This window comes from Lycorma delicatula, chromosome 6 (assembly GCF_047948215.1).
Source record: "Lycorma delicatula isolate Av1 chromosome 6, ASM4794821v1, whole genome shotgun sequence".
Lineage (NCBI taxonomy): Eukaryota > Metazoa > Arthropoda > Insecta > Hemiptera > Fulgoridae > Lycorma > Lycorma delicatula.
The window spans coordinates 158424286-158444579 of NC_134460.1; the positions used below are offsets into that span (position 1 = coordinate 158424286).

At 31.0% G+C, this 20294-nt stretch overlaps 1 protein-coding gene across 1 annotated transcript; it reads right to left on the minus strand.

The window, feature by feature from the left end:
* Window positions 1-940: 940 nt before the first annotated feature.
* LOC142326419 (thioredoxin, mitochondrial) lies at window positions 941-20130 on the minus strand. The gene is made up of 3 exons (XM_075368911.1): window positions 19720-20130; window positions 15332-15455; window positions 941-1277 (listed from the first exon to the last, which is right to left on the minus strand). The coding sequence occupies exons 1-3, from the start codon at window positions 19914-19916 to the stop codon at window positions 1158-1160; spliced, it is 441 nt and encodes a 146-aa protein (XP_075225026.1). The 5' UTR covers window positions 19917-20130; the 3' UTR covers window positions 941-1157.
* Between the last annotated feature and the right edge of the window lie 164 nt (window positions 20131-20294).

Genomic DNA, 20294 nt, shown 5'->3' on the forward strand with positions numbered 1-20294 from the left:
CAGTTACCTTACAGCAAATTTAAAACAGTTTAATATTTTTAAAACCGTTTGCTGGGCAAATTACCTGTTCTCAAAATATTCAATTTATATTACTTTAGTTTGGTGTTGACTGTTAATCATTTCATTACAGTCATATGAGATAGTAAGTGTGTGGATAAAACAGCAACATGTTTATTGTCTTCATTAATATTACATTTTTTTCATATATTTTATCTTACAGTAATTCACATTGACAGCTGTTTTATTAATAATAATGGGAGGGGTATTAAACAAAAATATCAGCCCAATCTAAATGAATTGCTTCCAAGATTGGATTTGTACTTGCTTCGTGAGACTTGTCAATTTTTGTAGTACTTGCTTCGTGAGACTTGTCAATTTTTGTAGCAGATTTATAGATTTTAAGTCATTCAGCAGTTTGGTAATGTGATCCTACCGTCATGACTATTATACAATCATATCATCAAGTCTATTGCCTTTCTTATCTTCAATTTGTATTAAGCTATTTTATGAAATTTTTCATTTGTAAGATTATGTGCAAATTATTACAGGTCATGGAAGTTTTTATTAATATTTTGCAAGTATTATCCTGCAATATAAGAGAGAAAAATTATAGAAAAATGTATATATATGTTATATATAAAATGTATGTTATATATGTTCTTGACCAAATAAATATGAAATTTCAAAATGCCAGCTCTTAATTTTTCACTACGTGATAAAAAGACATTTATGCAAATTGTAGATTTTTCTCTCTTCTGTTGCAGGATAATAGTTGCAAAATATTAATAAAAACTTCCATGACCTGTAATAATTTGCACATAATCTTACATAACCTTTAAACTACAGTTGGCTTGATGCTGCAAGTAACAATATTGCTGTAATTAAAAATTCAGGTATTATTGAATGTAATGAACTTAAGAGAAAATAAAAACAACAATAATGAAATAAGAATTACAGCTTCATGTATTTACTTCCAAAATAAATTTTTACAAACAATAATCACTGTATAATTTATATTTATATTTTGTTCACATAGTAATCTTTAATTTCTACATGAAAGTTGATTGGGCTATTTCTATCACATAATAAATTTGAAAATATTTTACATAGAATATAAATTCTTATATTTTATAAATTTGTTTTCAAACAATATTTCTTCAGTTATGTGCTACTACTTTATCAACAAATTTTCGAAGTTTATCAACATCTTGCAATCCAACTAACCTTTCTTCAACTTTACCATTGCGGATTAATAGCAAGACTGGTACTGATCCCACCTAAAAAAGAAACAAAAGACCATTACAAAGACTTACTTTCTGTGGATGCAGCTTACACAAATACACAAAATAATTAGTATATATAATTGCAGATTACATTAGTTATGTGGTTACATTTGAACATTTAAAAAAAAATTATGTAGAATAGTTATTTAATTATTAGAATAATTCACAGAATAATAGTTCTATCCAAATGTACAGGAATTATCACAATAATAATTTAGTTCATTTCTCTTGAATTGAAAGATGGTTTTTAAGGCACAATCATAAAATTTTCTAGATAAATAATAAATGTCTTAAAAAATTAAGTAAATATAGTTATAAATAATAGTTTAAAACTCTAAATAAAAAAAATATAGACTGTAAATATAATTACGAGACATTAATTCAACTTGTCTGAAGCAAACCACTCTTTACTTTCTGCAGTAAAACCTGTTGAATGCTTTTGATTACAGGAATTGAATAAGTTGTTTTACAAGCAATATTACTGATTTGTATTAATGAGCCTTAATGAAATAGTAAGCTTGATTATTAAATACAGTTTCAACGTGAAAGAGGCTCCCCATTACTAGTAGTTTATACTAAATGCATATTTTTATTAAATTATGGGGAAACAAGATCACCTCATAAATCTTTGTGAAAACTAAGCCGGGAGAACATCATTTCACTTGGTTCAGCCCATACTGCAGTCAGAAGAGTGAAATGTTATCCATATTGAATGCAGGTTTTCAGTGAGCTAACGAATGCTGATTGTGCTAAAAGTGTTCACTACTTCAATGATGCAAGAACATCATTAGCAGCAACACGGGCATTTTAAATCAAAGTGTTTTTCACAAATGAATCATGGTTTCCTCTGTGATTATGTTAGTGGTTATGTTTACAACAGAACTATTGGACTCGTACTGAAAACTCACACATTTTCGTTGAATCTCCCTTACACCCACAAAAAATAGGCAATGGTGTTTCAAGGTGACGAATAATAACAGGAAACTTGTTTTTTGAAAAAAAAATGTGGATGTGCTGCCTACCAAAAAATTAACCAACAGTTCCATAGTCTTACTCAAAGAGGATGAGTATGACTGCTGGTACAACTTGCCTTATTTTCAGTGGAAGAATAATTTCTAAAGGATTGTGGTCACCAAGATCCCATTATCTGACTAGTTCAGACTTCTTTCTTTGGAGTTACTCAAGAGATTGTTTATAGGAGTAATCCACACATCCTGCAGTAATTGAAAGTAAACATAACCAATGCCAATGCTTCAATGGAATTGAAGGAAATAAGATGGTACGGTTGACGAGTAGCCAGGAACATGATCAAACATGTTGGCAAGTGCACAAAAGTGGACAGACATTCTCAATACCTTCAAATTATTATGCAGGTGACTAAGTGATGGGGTCTCAAGTTGAATAGTCTGTATTTATTTCCTTTATGGACTGTCGGATCTGGTGCCTGTAAGTATAATAAATCATGCAGATCAATATAATTAGAAAATCAAATATGTTAATATATCCTTTTATTTACATTCATGAATGTGCAATCTCTGTTAAAAAGAATTATGTATTTTTAAAAAAAAATAACCATCCACCTTTACCAAACCACAGAATGGAACTCTGTTTTCATTATAACTTAATACGAGGGTCATTCACTAAGTCCTTAGAATATCTAAGAGATGGCACTGATAGTATTGAAAATGGTTTGCTTTTAGTAAGCGTCATTTGTCGCTAGAGAGCAATTAAAGTTTCAACTGTATCCATCACGTGGTTTCATTGTCATAGTCGATTGAAGCAACAAGCTATTGTTTATTTAGAAAAAGGGCATGGGTTTCAAGTGGTTATTAAACACTTATATTTAAAAGACTTAATACCGAAAGAGATCAAAGCTGAGTTAGATGAAGTTCATGGTACATCTGCTCCTGTGTTTGCAACTGTTCACAATTGGGTAAATTAGTTTAAATGTGGCTGTACATCCACAAAAGATGAACATAATTCGGGATGTCCAGAGGAAGTGACCATCCCTGAAGTGATTGACAAAATTCACAATATGGTTTTGAGCGTCGAATCAGTGCGCAAAATAGTTGAGGCCACAGGCATGTAAAGTACAGCGTTTTCAATTTTGCACGAAAAATATTGTGAAAAAGTTTGCTCTCAGTGGAGAATAAACGCTATTGTGTAGTCAACTTTGAGGCTGTTTTGGCGCTTTTCTGTCGCAATCCTGACAAGTTTCTGTGTTGATACATAACTGTGGACGAAATATGGATACACTACTACTTTGTCCAGAGACAAAGGAACAATCAAAAAAGTGGGTTTTTGAAGGCGAACAGGCTCCGAAGAAGGCAAAGATGGTGACATCGGCCAGCAAGGTGATGGCCATGGTTTTTTGAGATGTATGCGGTATCATCTACACTCATTACTTGGAAAAAGGACAAACAATAACTGGAGAGTATTTTGCATCGTTACTGCAACCGTTTAATTTAGAAATCAAGAAAAACTTCCTCATTTAAAAAAGAAAAAGATTCTCTTCCATCAAGACAATACACGGGTGCACACTGCACAGTTTTGATGGCCAAAATTATGGAATTAAAGTTTGAAGTATTACAACATCCACTGTACTCTGCCCACAGTGATTTGTTTTTTATTTCCAAACTTGAAATAATGGCAGGCAACTGTTCACATCGAACGAGGTCATTGCCCAAACAGATGCTTATTTTGAGGACCTTTTAAAATCCTACTTTTTGGACGGCTTAAAGAAATTAGTGTATAGAGTTAAAAGGAGATTAAGGACTTATTGAACGACCCTCGTACCATAACTCTACTTACAAGAAGGATCTTATTATGCTTCTGTTGTCGCTTTTTAATAAATTACCAAACCATTTGTGAAATCTCCCCACTAATTTATTTAAAATGCAATTAAAAGATTTTCTCTTATGGAAACAATATTAGTCAAATTTTTTAATAGTAATTACAGGATTCCAACACCCTGAATTTTAGAATCCTGTTCAACAAATAATATGTACTAAAATAAACATATTTAATACACACGTTACATATGTAATATGTAATTAATATGTGCTAAAATAATTTTTAATAGCACTTTCCTGATTATTTTGTAGCAATTTTTTTATATTGTGTGTCACCTTATTTGTCAACATTATTACATATGTTCATAATTAAATATAAACTTTAAATAAGCACAACTATTTTTTATCTTATAATTTATGTTTTTATATTTATTATCTTATAATGAAGTGATCTATATCTGTATAACATAGTAGTAGTGACCTCCTGCTCAGAATGTTGATTACAACTGATAGAAAAGAGAGAAAGGTCTTCCAATATTTCTAATACATCCAAACCCTTTCTTTCTTTTTCCTGTTTAGCCTCCGGTAACTACCGTTTAGATAATTCTTCAGAGGATGAATGAGGATGATATGTATGAGTATAAATGAAGTGTAGTCTTGTACATCCTCAGTTCGACCGTTCCTGAGATGTGTGGTTAATTGAAACCCAACCACCAAAGAACACCGGTATCCACAATCTAGTATTCAAATCCGTGTAAAAATAACTGGCTTTACTACGACTTGAACGCTGGAACTCTCTGTTTCCAAATCAGCTGATTTGGGAAGACGCGTTCACCACTAGACCAACCCGGTGGGTCAATACATACAAGCCCACAAGTGCTTGTCTAACAACAAATCATCATATCTATATTGTGCTCAAAGTAGGAAAACTGAAAATATTATATTTAAGATCCCTCATAAGGTACAGTACTAAAAAAAAAACCCTGAGAATTTATGCAAGATACTAACCAACCAAATCAACCAACATCTACATTTATTTGTATAACTGTACAGAATGTTCCTATTAAACTTGTACATGCATATTCTCTTATTAAATATAAAAAATGTTATAAACATGGGTTCACAAATTTCTTAAGAGCCAGTAAAAAATACCTCAGTGCTATAATCTGCACACTTAAACACTTCAATGCAATTTATTTACAAGCCTTAATTTATGGTTTTTGATATAATTTTACATAAATAATCTAAAAAATTGCCCTAATATGATGGATTGAATACTTTTAGAGGGATCCCTGTGAAATAAAAAAAATTAACATTTTTATGAAACTGCTAAAACAGCAGAGAAATAAAACAGTTTTCTATATATCTTGATATAAAAAACTTAACTTTGAACTAAGTATTAAAAATCAGACATAATAGGCCACAACAGTACAGTTTCAAATAATATTTTTCTAAAGGTGAATAACCAGATAAAAGTAATCACCTGAAAACCATGAACAATACACCTGTCATAAAAAATGAAGAATTTCAAAATTTTAATTAGATTTTGAGGAAACACTAAAATTCTGCATACAAAAGCACAGTAAAACAAGATTCTAGGATCAATCAAATAATGCTTGTTACAGCCAAGTTCTTGGTACTTCTGAGTTGCCACCTTATATAGGCTAACAAAAAAAAAAATTTAGATGTTTACAATTCCTAGATTCTAATAAATTTTGCTTTTAATTAAAACTGTTAGCATTTAATGAATTAGCAAAAAAAAAAAATTGTAATTATGCAGTAAAACTTACCAAAATCATCAAGGAAAGAAACAAATGAATACCACACAAAAATTTTCAGTTTCACTCGTTTTTACATACAAACTGCATGTATTAAATTTTATTTCATTCTAACAGAATGTCAAAACTGTGTGAAGGACAGTAAAAATGAAAAGTGATAGGAAAATAAGACTTAAAAAATTTGAAAACCTTTTCAATATTGGCAAACGCTAAAAACATTAAGATCATGTCTTAAATTTGTCTTTTTACTTAAACGTGTGATACAATATGCATATAATACATCAATTAAGCAGAATGGTATGCATAGTTACAGAAGTTATCTATGGAGAATCGTTGAATGACAGGACTAATACATGCATTAATCTCTGAATACAGATAACTTCTTTGTGTCTTTCACTGTCAAGACAACAGACCACATTTAACTGACATTGTTTATAACCATCACATTCACTTTGTCACACTCACAGAACGGACTCCTTTATTAGTTGCATCAGCTTGTTTTCCTGGTGTGCTCTGGATTCCTATATGCCTAAGTAACTAGGAAAAACTTATTTATAAAAACATATTTCAGTTGTTGAAAAGATAAAAAAACATGAAAGTCTCCAATTACAGGGTGTCTGTCAGAATTTGGAGCATATTTATTGAATCAAAGTACAACAAATTAGTCTTTCAACAAGTATCCAGCCATAAGTAAAAAATAAATAGCTTACAATCCTAATCTCCTTCAAGGTACATTCCTTGTGTAATATACGCATAACTTGGTTGTTCTTCCATTGCAAGAAATATTTTTCATAGTTCTCAGAGTGACTACCAGCAGTGATATGATATTGCATTCATTATTATGTCCTCCAGCACTGAAGTTGAGACTTTCAATGGCAGCTTCAACTTGGGTAACAACCAGAAATTACAAGAGCCATGAGGAATTCCATACCTGATCAAGAAATCCAAGATTAGATGTGATCAATTAGAGGGTGTTAACAGTGATTCAACTGTCACTTGTGATTCCCACAGGTATGGTTTCTTGTGCTATACTCAATCATAATAGTTAACAGTTTAGCCTTCTAGTTATGCACTCGGTAGTCGAAAATACCAGTTACCATAACTTTTACTTTGGTCGTAACTTGACTTGGGGGTTTATGGTAATCTCCACTGCAATGACAACTCTGATTTCTATATTATGCAAATTCATCATGATCTTAACGAACAAGAAATCTGGTAGTGAATTTTGTGGAATATCAAAATAAATAGGGAAAGAGGTTTATAATAAATTTCACAGCCACTCTGAGCATGTGAAATTTCACAAGTATGAACTATCACTAATATTTTATCTGAATTTTCTTGGGCAGTCATCTATTTTTCATTTTCAAATTGTACACACTTAACATGCCATTTGGATTTTTAGTCCAGTGTTTGACGGTAAAAGTAGAATATTACCTCAGAATTCTTTTGAACAACAGATTTTCATGAAAATTTGTAACCTAACAATCTGCTTCAAAAGTTATATGTTCCTGATGTGTGCTTTGTTTTTTGGGTGTGAAAACTACCCCTTGTTAAAAAAATTCAAAAACCATACATTTAAACGTTTCACGGATTGAAATCACATTTAAATACGTAGAATAAACATTCTTTTATGTTGTGAAATATAATTTATGTTTTAACTATGTTTCAACCCATCCCTTATGATGAAATTAAAAAAAAAAATTTGAAATGTTTTAATGGTGCATTATATAATGAATTAAAATCCATTTACTGTTTATTAATATAATTTATGATTTATTGCAACACACTTCAACCCTCAATAACCACCCCTTATTAAACAAATTGTTAAAATTATAGATGTAAGTGTTTTGTTCCTTAAGCTATTCCCTAATCACTGTCCAAATTTCACATCAATCTGTTTTTTCCAAAAGAATTCTGAGTGAATAACCGTCAAACACTGGACTATTTGGTTTATTGATGGCCTAACTTTCATTCCCAGCTGAAGTTCAGCCATTTTGAAAGTGGTAGTATCACTAATATACACATTTGCATTAGGTATTAAGTGTTGCAGTCTATAAAGTTTCACCACTCAAATTCAAATAATTTTTGAAAAACATTGGATACTTTCATAACAGAACTTGCATGGAGTAATCCATTTATGAATTGATAAAAGGGCTATGAGTAAGGGTGCATAGATTAAGCTGTCTGAAAATGTTAAGTTGTGATCAACTATGAAGAAATAAGCCTGTTATCCTGCTTCAGACTAATCAGAAGGAAGACTGCAAAACAACTATTGCATTATCTGATTTTTTAAGCGTTTTCTTACATGCAATCATGTGACAGTAGTTGACACAGTAAATGTCTTAAAATACACCTAGACGTAAACACACCCATTGGGGTCACTCACAAGAGTTTCTGTAAATAATACCCACATGCTGAAAATTTTCCCTTTCCAACATATTCAAGTCATTATTAGTTAATCCTGTATTTGTCAGTGGCAAGGCTCACCACATTGCTGAAATGCTTGTTGTGCTGTACTAATAGTTTCATGAGTTAACATAAAGGCTTCAAAAAAAATTTCATATGGTCTGATAGATTTCCTTTCTTTAACCCTTTCAGTGTTAAACATTCAATTTTCCAGACATTCGCGGTTTTTCTTAAAATGAATCCATTGTCTGTGCAAGAAGTGCAAACTTCCAGTTTTCAGAACATAAAAGTCTTCATACGTCAAGTATGAAGACTTTTATGCAATATATGATGCATAGATGTATCATATGAACTAGAACCAGAATGTATTTTTTGACTGATCTATATATATTATTATACAGATATGTTTGATATGAGTGTACAAATGTACAATGAGTGTAGATACTGTATGCATATTTAGATGACAGGACAACAATTAAGTACTGGAAGGTTACATTTAAGAGTATTTTTGGACAAACTACATAAAATTCTTGCATACTGTATAAATATAACAATAATAAACTGATGCCAAACTATTTTCAAGTCTAGATGTACTGTATCTGTCAGAGAATCTAGCAAAAGAACGGCTACAGTTCAGGTGTGGTGGGCCAAATTTGGTTGCTTCTTGTGGCAACCAACAGCAACAGCCTGATGCAAGTGATGCTGTGGATACAAAATTATTTTTGAAAAATTCCTGAAAAAAGAGAAAAATTGCTGTGTTTGTATTGCAGCAGAAACTAAAGCTAGTATGAGAAGAGAAAAAATCAACATACATGTGTAAAACAGGTTTGCATACAAAGTATTATTTTCACCATCGTTAAGATTGTGTAACATTAAAATTTCAATTTTTAATTTTATTTTAGTATTTTGTTTGAATTAAATTTAATTTTGTTTTTTCGTGAATGATTTTAACAAGTTACATGTACACTGTGTGATTACATGTTAATACTAAAAATGACATTTCAAACCAGAATCAGAATGGAAAATTTCTAAAAATAATAAAGGTATGAAAAATTTTTACTTTTATTTTTTTTATATATTTTTGGCTGTCTAACATAAAAGAACACTTATAAAACAAAGCAAAACAAAAAAATCATGAAATTTGATATAAAAATATTTTTTTCTAAAAAACTGCAAATTGTCAAATACTAGCATTCTATACATAGGTGGAGGGGTAAATTACATAGCATTTTCTGAATAGTTACATAAAATATCACACCATAAAAATAATTCTGTTACTTGGATCATAAATGAGAAAAGTATATAATTGTTTTAGAGAAAAAATTTGAACCTAATATTCATTGGCAACTTTCTAATTAAGAACTGAATTTTGAAGTAAACACTCAGCAGACACCAATGAGTGTAATGACAGTGAGACACTTGACAAGAAGATGCAGACACATGATGAGGGTTTTTTAAATGTATTTTATATATTAACTGAAATAGTTACATTTTCCTTCCTCTATGAATCATGAGACCTTGCCGTTGGTGTGGGGGCTTGAGTGTTCAGGGATACAGAGTAGCTGGACCGAAGGTGCAACCATATCGGAGAGGTATCTGTTGAGAGCCAGACTAAGGAATGATTCCTGAAAGAGGGCAGCAGCTCTTTCAGTAGTTGTTAGGGGCGTGAGTCACAATGACTTAAACGGCCGTATCAACATCACTCAGTTCTCTGAGTACTGCGCAGCTGAAAGCAATGGAAAACTACAGCTGCTTTTTTCCAAGAAAATGTGGCTCTCTGCATTTTCACATAGCAATAATGGAGGCGCCTTCCTTGGTAAAATATTCCGGAGGTAAAATAGTCCCCCGTTCGGATCTCCGGGTGGGGACTACTAAGGAAGGGGTCACCAGAAAATTAAAAAAAAATAACATTCTACGAGTCGGAGCGTGGAATGTTAGAAGCTTAAAAAAGGTTGGTAGGCTAGAAAATTTAAAAAGGGAAATGGATAGGGTGAATGTGGATATAGTAGGAATTAGTGAGGTTCGGTGGGAAGAGGAAGGCGACTTTTGGTCGGGTGATTTTAGAGTAATTAATTCAGCGTCAAATAATGGGCAGGCAGGAGTAGGTTTCGTGATGAACAAGAAGATAGGGAGGAGAGTGGAGTATTTCAAAACGCATAGCGATAGAATCATTGTAATAAGGATAAAATCAAAACCTAAACCGACAACGATTGTTAACGTTTATATGCCTACAAGCGCCCATGATGATGATGAGGTAGAGTGTGTATACGAAGAGATTGATGAAGCAATTAAACACGTAAAAGGAGATGAAAATTTAATAATAGTTGGAGATTGGAATGCAAGCATTGGAAAAGGCAAGGAAGGAAATATAGTGGGTGAATACGGGCTGGGCAAAAGGAATGAAAGAGGGGACCGACTTATAGAGTTTTGCACGAAGTATAATTTTGTAATTGCCAACACCCAATTTAAAAATCATAATAGAAGAATATACACTTGGAAAAAGCCAGGCGATACTGCAAGGTATCAGATAGATTATATCATGGTTAAGCAAAGATTTAGAAATCAACTCGTTGACTGCAAAACTTACCCTGGAGCAGACATTGATAGCGACCATAATTTGGTGATAATGAAATGTAGATTGGGGTTTAAAAACCTGAAGAAAAGTTGTCAGATGAATCGGTGGAATTTAGAGAAGCTTGAGGAAGAGGGGGTAAAGAAGATTTTTGAGGAGGACATCGCAAGAGGTCTGAGAAAAAAAGATAAGGTAGAAAATGTAGAAGAAGAATGGGAGAATGTTAAAAAGGAAATTCTTAAATCAGCAGAAGCAAACTTAGGCGGAATAAAGAGAACTGGTAGAAAACCTTGGGTTTCAGACGATATATTGCAGCTGATGGATGAACGTAGAAAATATAAGAATGCTAGTGATGAAGAAAGTAAAAGGAACTATCGGCAATTAAGAAATGCTATAAATAGGAAGTGCAAACTGGCGAAAGAAAAGTGGATTAAAGAAAAGTGTTCAGAAGTGTAAAGAGAAATGAACATTGGTAAAATAGACGGAGCATACAGGAAAGTTAAGGAAAATTTTGGGGTACATAAATTAAAATCTAATAATGTGTTAAACAAAGATGGTACACCAATATATAATACGAAAGGTAAAGTCGATAGATGGGTGGAATATATTGAAGAGTTATACGGAGGAAATGAATTAGAAAATGGTTTTATAGAGGAAGAAGAGGAAGTTGAGGAGGATGAAATGGGAGAAACAATACTGAGATCTGAATTTATGAGAGCATTAAAAGATTTAAATGGCAGAAAGGCTCCTGGAATAGACGGAATACCTGTAGAATTACTGCGCAGTGCAGGTGAGGAAGCGATTGATAGATTATACAAACTGGTGTGTAATATTTATGAAAAAGGGGAATTTCCATCAGACTTCAAAAAAAGTGTTATAGTTATGATACCAAAGAAAGCAGGGGCAGATAAATGTGAAGAATATAGAACAATTAGTTTAACTAGTCATGCATCAAAAATCTTAACTAGAATTTTATACAGAAGAATTGAGAGGAGAGTGGAAGAAGTGTTAGGAGAAGACCAATTTGGTTTCAGAAAAAGTATAGGGACAAGGGAAGCAATTTTAGGCCTCAGATTAATAGTAGAAGGAAGATTAAAGAAAAACAAACCAACATACTTGGCGTTTATAGACCTAGAAAAGGCTTTCGATAACGTAGATTGGAATATAATGTTCAGCGTTTTAAAAAAATTAGGGTTCAAATACAGAGATAGAAGAACAATTGCTAACATGTACAGGAACCAAACAGCAACAATAACAATTGAAGAACATAAGAAAGAAGCCCTAATAAGAAAGGGAGTCCGACAAGGATGTTCCCTATCTCCGTTACTTTTTAATCTTTACATGGAACTAGCAGTTAATGATGTGAAAGAACAATTTAGATTCGGAGTAACAGTACAAGGTGAAAAGATAAAGATGCTACGATTTGCTGATGATATAGTAATTCTAGCCGAGAGTAAAAAGGATTTAGAAGAAACAATGAACGGCATAGATGAAGTCCTACGCAAGAACTATCGCATGAAAATAAACAAGAACAAAACAAAAGTAATGAAATGTAGTAGAAATAACAAAGATGGACCACTGAATGTGAAAATAGGAGGAGAAAAGATTATGGAGGTAGAAGAATTTTGTTATTTGGGAAGTAAAATTACTAAAGATGGACGAAGCAGGAGCGATATAAAATGCCGAATAGCACAAGCTAAACGAGCCTTCAGTAAGAAATATAATTTGTTTACGTCAAAAATTAATTTAAATGTCAGGAAAAGATTTTTGAAAGTGTATGTTTGGAGTGTCGCTTTATATGGAAGTGAAACTTGGACAATCGGAATATCTGAGAAGAAAAGAATAGAAGCTTTTGAAATGTGGTGCTATAGGAGAATGTTAAAAATCAGATGGGTGGATAAAGTGACAAATGAAGAGGTATTGCGGCAAATAGATGAAGAAAGAAGCATTTGGAAAAATATAGTTAAAAGAAGAGACAGACTTGTAGGCCACATACTAAGGCATCCTGGAATAGTCGCTTTAATATTGGAAGGACAGGTAGAAGGGAAAAATTGTGTAGGCAGGCCACGTTTGGAGTATGTAAAACAAATTGTTGGGGATGTAGGATGTAGAGGGTATACTGAAATGAAACGACTAGCACTAGATAGGGAATCTTGGAGAGCTGCATCAAACCAGTTAAATGACTGAAGACAAAAAAAAAAAAGTTACATTTTCATGAACTGCAGTGAATGAACTAGAAAATGCTGTCCCAATAAGAACACAAATCTTATTTAATCAAGAATCCTGCAATGAAACAGCATATATTGTTATATACATCCTAATCCTTCAAGGATATACTTCTTTACAAAGTCATACCCATATGTTTTTCACATCAAAGAAGACTCAACTACAATCTGTATGACAACTAGTTATATGGACAACTGTCTTCTCTAGGGCAATTAGATGAGTGATAACCAGCCTTGTCTGAATATGTACTGTGGAAGGGTGTAATAAAGGAGCTTTTCTCTAGATACACAGATTGTGATTTTGTCAATCTGCATGTAGAAAATACTTATCACTGACATCTATGATCTAAGAAAAATATGTTTTAATAAATAAAATAAATCTTTTATTTTGACTGGTACACACTATATATAGAAATCCATATTATAGATTGTATCATTACAAGATGCATATTTAAATATCCTAACACATGAAATAATGTTAAGGTAAATAAATAAAATATAAGTAATACAAAATTCACAATTCAAAAACCACTATTGAAAATATTTTGACCACATATTTATGTTCATGTTGAATGGGATGCAGATAGTATTATTTTCATAAAAGAAAATTCTTTAACTATATTTTAAATAAATTGTGGAAATATTTTTCAAATGGTTCAGCAACTTATTAAATATGCCAACAGAACCACAACACCCTTTCTTTAAACCAAAGTATGGTGTTTGATTACATAACAGTTCCATTGTCAGGTTTGGTAAAGGATCTTTTCAGCAAAGATTGTACATTCATAAATACCCCATGGATACATTAACATATTTAATTTCCTAAATATTGGTCTACACGATTTATACCTATAATTGCTAAGATAATGATCTGACAACCCATTTTATATCTTAAAAACTCACAGACTTTTAGAGCGAGCCCCATTAGATGACATTATTATACTATATACACAAATACCGCTTACATATATAGCATAATAAACATTTAAAAAATTGCGGTTTTTGTTAATTATTCTTAATGTTTTATAAAGGTGCACTGCAGGTCAACACAAGATTTTGGATAGCAAAAATAGGTAAAATGTTATTTCCATGCAGTGTTACATGATTTTTTTTTATAGCATATGTAATCTAAAGTTATACAATGAATTAATGTAACTAAGTCATACAACGAATTAAGCAACAAACTTAACAAAATTTATTACCCCAAAATAGTGGCTACATGACTGGATATGTGTATATGATGCCAATCTTCAGTCCTAAGAAAGCAATACTGGAATCAGCCTGATAATAGATCTTAATTTTCTTTACATAACAGAAGTTGGTGTAGTGGCAGATCTTATATAATACCTCTAAGGTAAATGTTTTCAATCTAAGAATGTTCAATATTCAACCATAAACCACTTTTGTATTAAGGGACTCTTGAGATATTTAGATGTTAGTCTATGATTGAAGACTGGACCATTTTTTTGACGATTAAATGCTTTCTAACAATTATTTCACCAAGTAACTGGTGAATTCTTATACTTCATAGATAACAATAACACATATTTGCTTGTGGGGTCGTTTGTCCAATTTGAGTCATAAGAATCTTCACACAAAGTAGAACTGTCAATATATTTTAAATCAAAGATTTCATAGTTATCCTAGTCTGCTTCTTTACATTTCAATGGCAAAGTTCTCGAGGAATGTTACTTTTATGTACATCAACACATGTCTTTGTAATTGTTATGATAAAACTTTGGGCTTGCTGATCACTGTAGATGTGAAAATAAAACAGGGCTACAGAAGGAGATGTCAATATTAATCAATGTATAAGCAGGCAATAGTAATGCAAGTGTACTATCATTAAGAGACAGATCTAAATCCTCCTTAGTTTCTTGATAACATGACAAAACACTGGGCAATTGATCTTCCTGCAATAATGACTATTACTAATTAGATAATGTATTATTTTGCTGTTAGGAGTGTTACAACGCTATCACATGATGAGAAATTGACAAAACAGTATTATGTTCTGCATTGGTTTTATTGATAATTTAATAATAAATTCCGTATTATATATCTATCGTAAAAATTCTGAACTGCATTACTTTTCTTTTGAGAACAAAATACAAAGAAAACTCTTGATTAACCATAACTAAAACAATGCATTTCCTGACCCATAATTATACACATTTTAATCAGAAGAATATATCTGTAAAAATGACCAAGAACATTAAACACTTGAATAAAACAAAGGAATCTTAACTGAATGAAAATTTTAATAAAAACTTACATCAAATTCAAGAGCTAGGTCGGAGTGTTCATCAATATCAACTTTCGCTAAATCAACTTTACCATTTGTCTCAGCAATTACACTTTCTAAACGTGGTGCTAGTGCCTTACATGGATTACACCATCTAAATAAAACAAAATAAGATATTTTGTTCTTTTGTTATTTTGCTATCATTAAGAATAAATTTGATTTACAAACTAAATAAAGAGAACAATGTAACAATCACAATTAGCATTCAAACAGAAAACAGCATAAACTTGAAATCTGGACTTGAATGATGGTTGCATAATCCTTGCCATTTTTAGTTTCAATCAAATTGATTTATATATATATATATATATATATACTCTCAATTTCTTGTATATAGCTGTCTGTGTTTATATCCTACAAATTGGTTTATTTTTTTGTGTGATGAATCATTAAAAGCATGCCACAATGTATTTACATTACTTGATTAATTTGCATAATCTGGATGTTGGTGAAAATATCAATGATTCAAATTATGAATTTGCCAATAACTTCTGCAAACTAAGTTATTTACCCAACAGTATTATTTAATGCTTATAATAATCATAAATATGCCAAAAAAATTTACACGTGTAACTAAGAAATTAATTTTTGTGCAAAGGGTGCTGGTCTTTCTCATTTGCTATCACAGTAATCTTTTATTATTGTAAATCATTAATTTTTTGTGAACTCACGTATTTTTTTAAATTAAAGGTAAGCAGAATTAAAATAAGCTAATACATTACATATTTTTATCTTTATTACATCTTTGATATTTTCTAGTTAAATATTTTCAGCTTGTTTATAGAAGCAAAGCTTTATCTCTGGATATCTTAATTTTAATTATATTTTTAACTTTCTCAATTTGTACAATCAAGAGGTTTGCTACATTTACTTGATAATTACAAAATAATTCATGAAATTAATTTAAAAATGAAATGTATACAAACTTCCTAAATTTAAATTTAATATCCTTGTTTTTATTCTATAATCATGAATTCAAATTTCATATTTATAATATTAAAATTTATATATTGAAAGTAAAAATAGCTGAAACAAAGAATAAGGAAAACCCTATTTTAAAAGAGACTGGCACAAAAGTAAATACTAGTTGTAACCCATGAATAATATGTAACCTTTAATAGAAAAAAATAATTATTCTTAATACAACATTCACAAACCAACAAAAATATTTTTGCATTATACAGCAACAACTTCAGCCTATGAAAGAACTTTTTATTTGCCAGTTTTTAATTTCAATATATAGTATGTCCTTAAATAAATAGTGGTTATTTAATGGTTATAATTTCAGAACAAAGCACTGTATAGTTACGAACTCTGTTAAATGAGAGAGAGAGACACTTGAAGTTTATTACCTGTTCAGTAAATTTTGATGTGTGCTCCCGTAGTTGCTCTGCAGACATCGTCTCTCGCCATACATGGTAGACAATATCTGGCATGATAGAAGAAACAGCTTTAATTATCCTTCCTTTAAATGGTCCTGGCTTTAACTTCAACAGAATACAAAGTGTGGTTTTACATAACCTCAAAAATAAGATCCAAGGAGGTAAGGTCTGGAGACAGTGGGGGCCAGGCAATCCATCTACTCATCTGACCGATATCGCTGAGGAAATTTTTAGTTAAGAAAATCATGCATGATTGTGGCAAAATGTTGAGGAGCTCAAACTGAAAAATGGAATTCTCTGGTATTTGGGGCGCTGCATATCCTTTTAACATATCCAGGAAGGATGTTCCTTGTTTTTTCAGCAAGAAAAAAAGGGCCAATAACTCTGTCTTATCCAATCACACACCAAGCATTTACTTTTTCACTGTCAAGCTGAAAGGGCATGTGGAGGTTCAGTACCCCAGATACAAACATTATGCCGATGTACTCTTCCAGAAACAAAAACTTTCGTTTCATCACTGAAAACAAACTTGTTTAAAAAATCATCATCCTGCTATAACCTATCCAGAATGTCTGCAGCAAAATCAAATTGTTTCACTTTGTCCTGTAGATAAAGCTGTTCTAACACCTGAATTTTATATGGAACACTTAAATATGAATTTCTTTGTGTTATGCAAGAAAATCTGTTTACACTGCTTCAATCATTTCATCAACACTGATGATCGTCCTGGACGTATTTTAATTCAGTAGGCTGCTCGTTTCTTTGAGTTATCTCATTGCCAAATATTATTTTCATGTAGGTGTACACATGATAGTATTCACGCCTAACACATGTAACCAACTGAAACATATCAAGCTACAGCACACATTGAACCTTTCTCTGTATCACAAGCATGTTGACATGACATGCACTAGCTTTCACATACAAAAAAATCTTCTCTTTTAACGTACAGTTCATCTCTCTACAATGCTTTATTTCAAAGCTATAACCATTTAAAACAGCACTATTACTTTGTGGACACTGTATAATTAACAGATCTAAATTATCTTCCTGTCAAAATATTTACAATTAAATTTAATTTTGTGTTCTTACAAAAAAATTACTTCTCTGCAATAAAAAAATAAAACTAATTAGATAAATCTTAATGAGATTTATCTGCATAGTTTAATTTAAACTTAAATTAAGGAATCAAATACTTAGCAATCAAAACCATTAACTTTTTTTTTTATTCTGTACCAATTGTTTATTTATCATGTTTACGGAGTTGAATAATTTAGAAATTACTTTATCAACTTTATTTATAAAGTTGATGGTAGTAATATGGTACATACTGTGTGCCATAGTAGATATGATTAAAAATACAAGATCCTAAATTTTGGATCTAAACAGGTTTAGACACCACACCTGACCTTTCCATGTTACATTCATTACACTCTAATCAATTAGGAATCAGTTTTGTGATCGACACATGTTCAGATGCTAATCCATTCTATGGACAGATGTGGATAAATTATAAAGCAATAATTAACACAATCTCATAGGACACTTAGCTGAATTTACATACTATCACTGTACAGATACTACACCACTAGTTCCGTGTTATTAACGGATATTCATCTTATGTAGAGCATAGTCAGTCTTCAACAGCTAACTCAGAGTTAAAGTCTGATGACTATTAAGGTTAGTTTATAATTTATTCCTCTCTCCACATAACGGATTAGCCAGGTTGCCATTAATAAACAAAATTGATAGCTAATTGCACATGCCATTGTCTAAACCTACTTTCTAACATTTAGATCCTGTGTTAATCCTAAGCATATCTAATATGGCATATTACAGTATGAACAAAATTTAAGTTGATCAAATAATTCATCAGAATTACCAAAAACTATTATTTAATATAATAAGCATTATAAATTCCTTTTTTTATTTTTTCATGGTACTGCTACTTTGAACAAAAAAGATTTGCACACCTTTCCTTTGGTCTCTCAAGGCAAATGCTGGAGCAGATATCCCTTGAAATGCTGCAATCATTATCTACATAAATGCTAGACACTATCTACCATTCCTAGTGTGATGATCTATAATCATGAAACTTAATTGTATTACTTTGGTAGAAATTTGTAATTTTTTTCTTTTCTATATCACCACATAACTCTTTCTATCAGTGTTTCTTTGTTAATTTAATAAAAATTATTCACAAAATAAATTGTTAATGTTAAAATTAAATACTTTTTCCATTAATAAAAAAAGTAAAATAGTTTTGTTATGTGTACTATTGTTTTCTAATTAAAGAATCAAAATCTATGAACAAAACAATAGATTTTAGTGGTATTTTTTTGCACAATATTAAGATTTGACATACATTATTAAAACTAAACTCAACAGATATAAAGTATATCAAAAGCAATGTGTTTGCTTTTTTTGTGAAGTTAAAATTAATATATACATAATTTATTCATTAATATAAACAAACAAGATGAATTTATTTATAGTAGGATTGAAGAGTGATAAATTTTGTATTAAGTCAATTTTTTTATAATATATATATATATAAAAGCACATTAAAGTAAATTTCATATGGATTGAGTAAGAATTCACTATCAGAACTTTGATTTCAGTTTTATAGTAATTTTTTCAAGGCCATTATGTATTATTCTCAGCAATTAACGATTAGAATGAATTAAAAAGGGAAATAGACAATATCATGCAGTGTTTGAAATTAACAACTGATTTCAGTTTACATTATGCAAATTAAATCATTTCAAGATTTAGTCAGAAAGGATTAACAACCCCATAACATAAGTACACACGATTTAAATAAAATAGAATGGCATGCAAAGACAAGAACCGGAGTTTAATTGCAACAGAAAAATTAAACAATTATCAACTTATGATTACAACTAACTATAACCTCAATAATCCTTTAAAAGACTATGATCTTTTTTCATGTATACAAGAACTTTTAATACTTACGTAGCAAAAAAATCCACGATTACAGGTTTCTTAGCATTTTTCACTCTCTCATTAAAATCTTTTAAGTCTTGAACTTTAAACGAGTCTCTTTTCGGGCTGCCAGTGTAAAACGATCTTGTTGCTCGTAAACTTCTTGAACTAATATTTGATATACGCCTTATAATATTTGGATGTGAAAAAATTTTTGAAGCTTGCATTTTGTTGTATAAGTCTATAAAAGAGAGAACCTTTCTTGCTTCAACGACAATACTACATCAACCTCGACAATATAGACCTAGGGAATGAATGGTAATAAATTAATTAAAAGCTGATGTCTAAGAATATCCCTCCTGATCAGAATTACGTAATTCATAAATTTCGCTACTATTGATGTGAATGAATAATAATTCTATGTAATCATTTTGATAATTTGTAACTTAGTTTAGCATTATTGAGTCATATGGTAAACATTTCCGTAAGAACAAGGTATTTTAATCATCTATGGTGCACAATAATGAAGAACATGTTAATAAATTAAATTTTAAACAGATGTTGGAATTAAATTCGCAACTAATAACCTATTTGATCGATTTAAA

What these genes read in the sequence shown, in the direction of transcription:
- LOC142326419 (XM_075368911.1), bottom strand. Translation starts at nt 19,916, where the DNA reads ATGCAAGCTTCAAAAATTTTTTCACATCCAAATATTATAAGGCGTATA. An exon ending in ATCGTGGATTTTTTTGCTAC is followed by an intron (nt 15,456 to 19,719) that starts GTAAGTATTAAA and finishes TGTTTTATTTAG; the next exon opens with ATGGTGTAATCCATGTAAGG. An exon ending in ACCTAGCTCTTGAATTTGAT is followed by an intron (nt 1,278 to 15,331) that starts GTAAGTTTTTAT and finishes TTTCTTTTTTAG; the next exon opens with GTGGGATCAGTACCAGTCTT.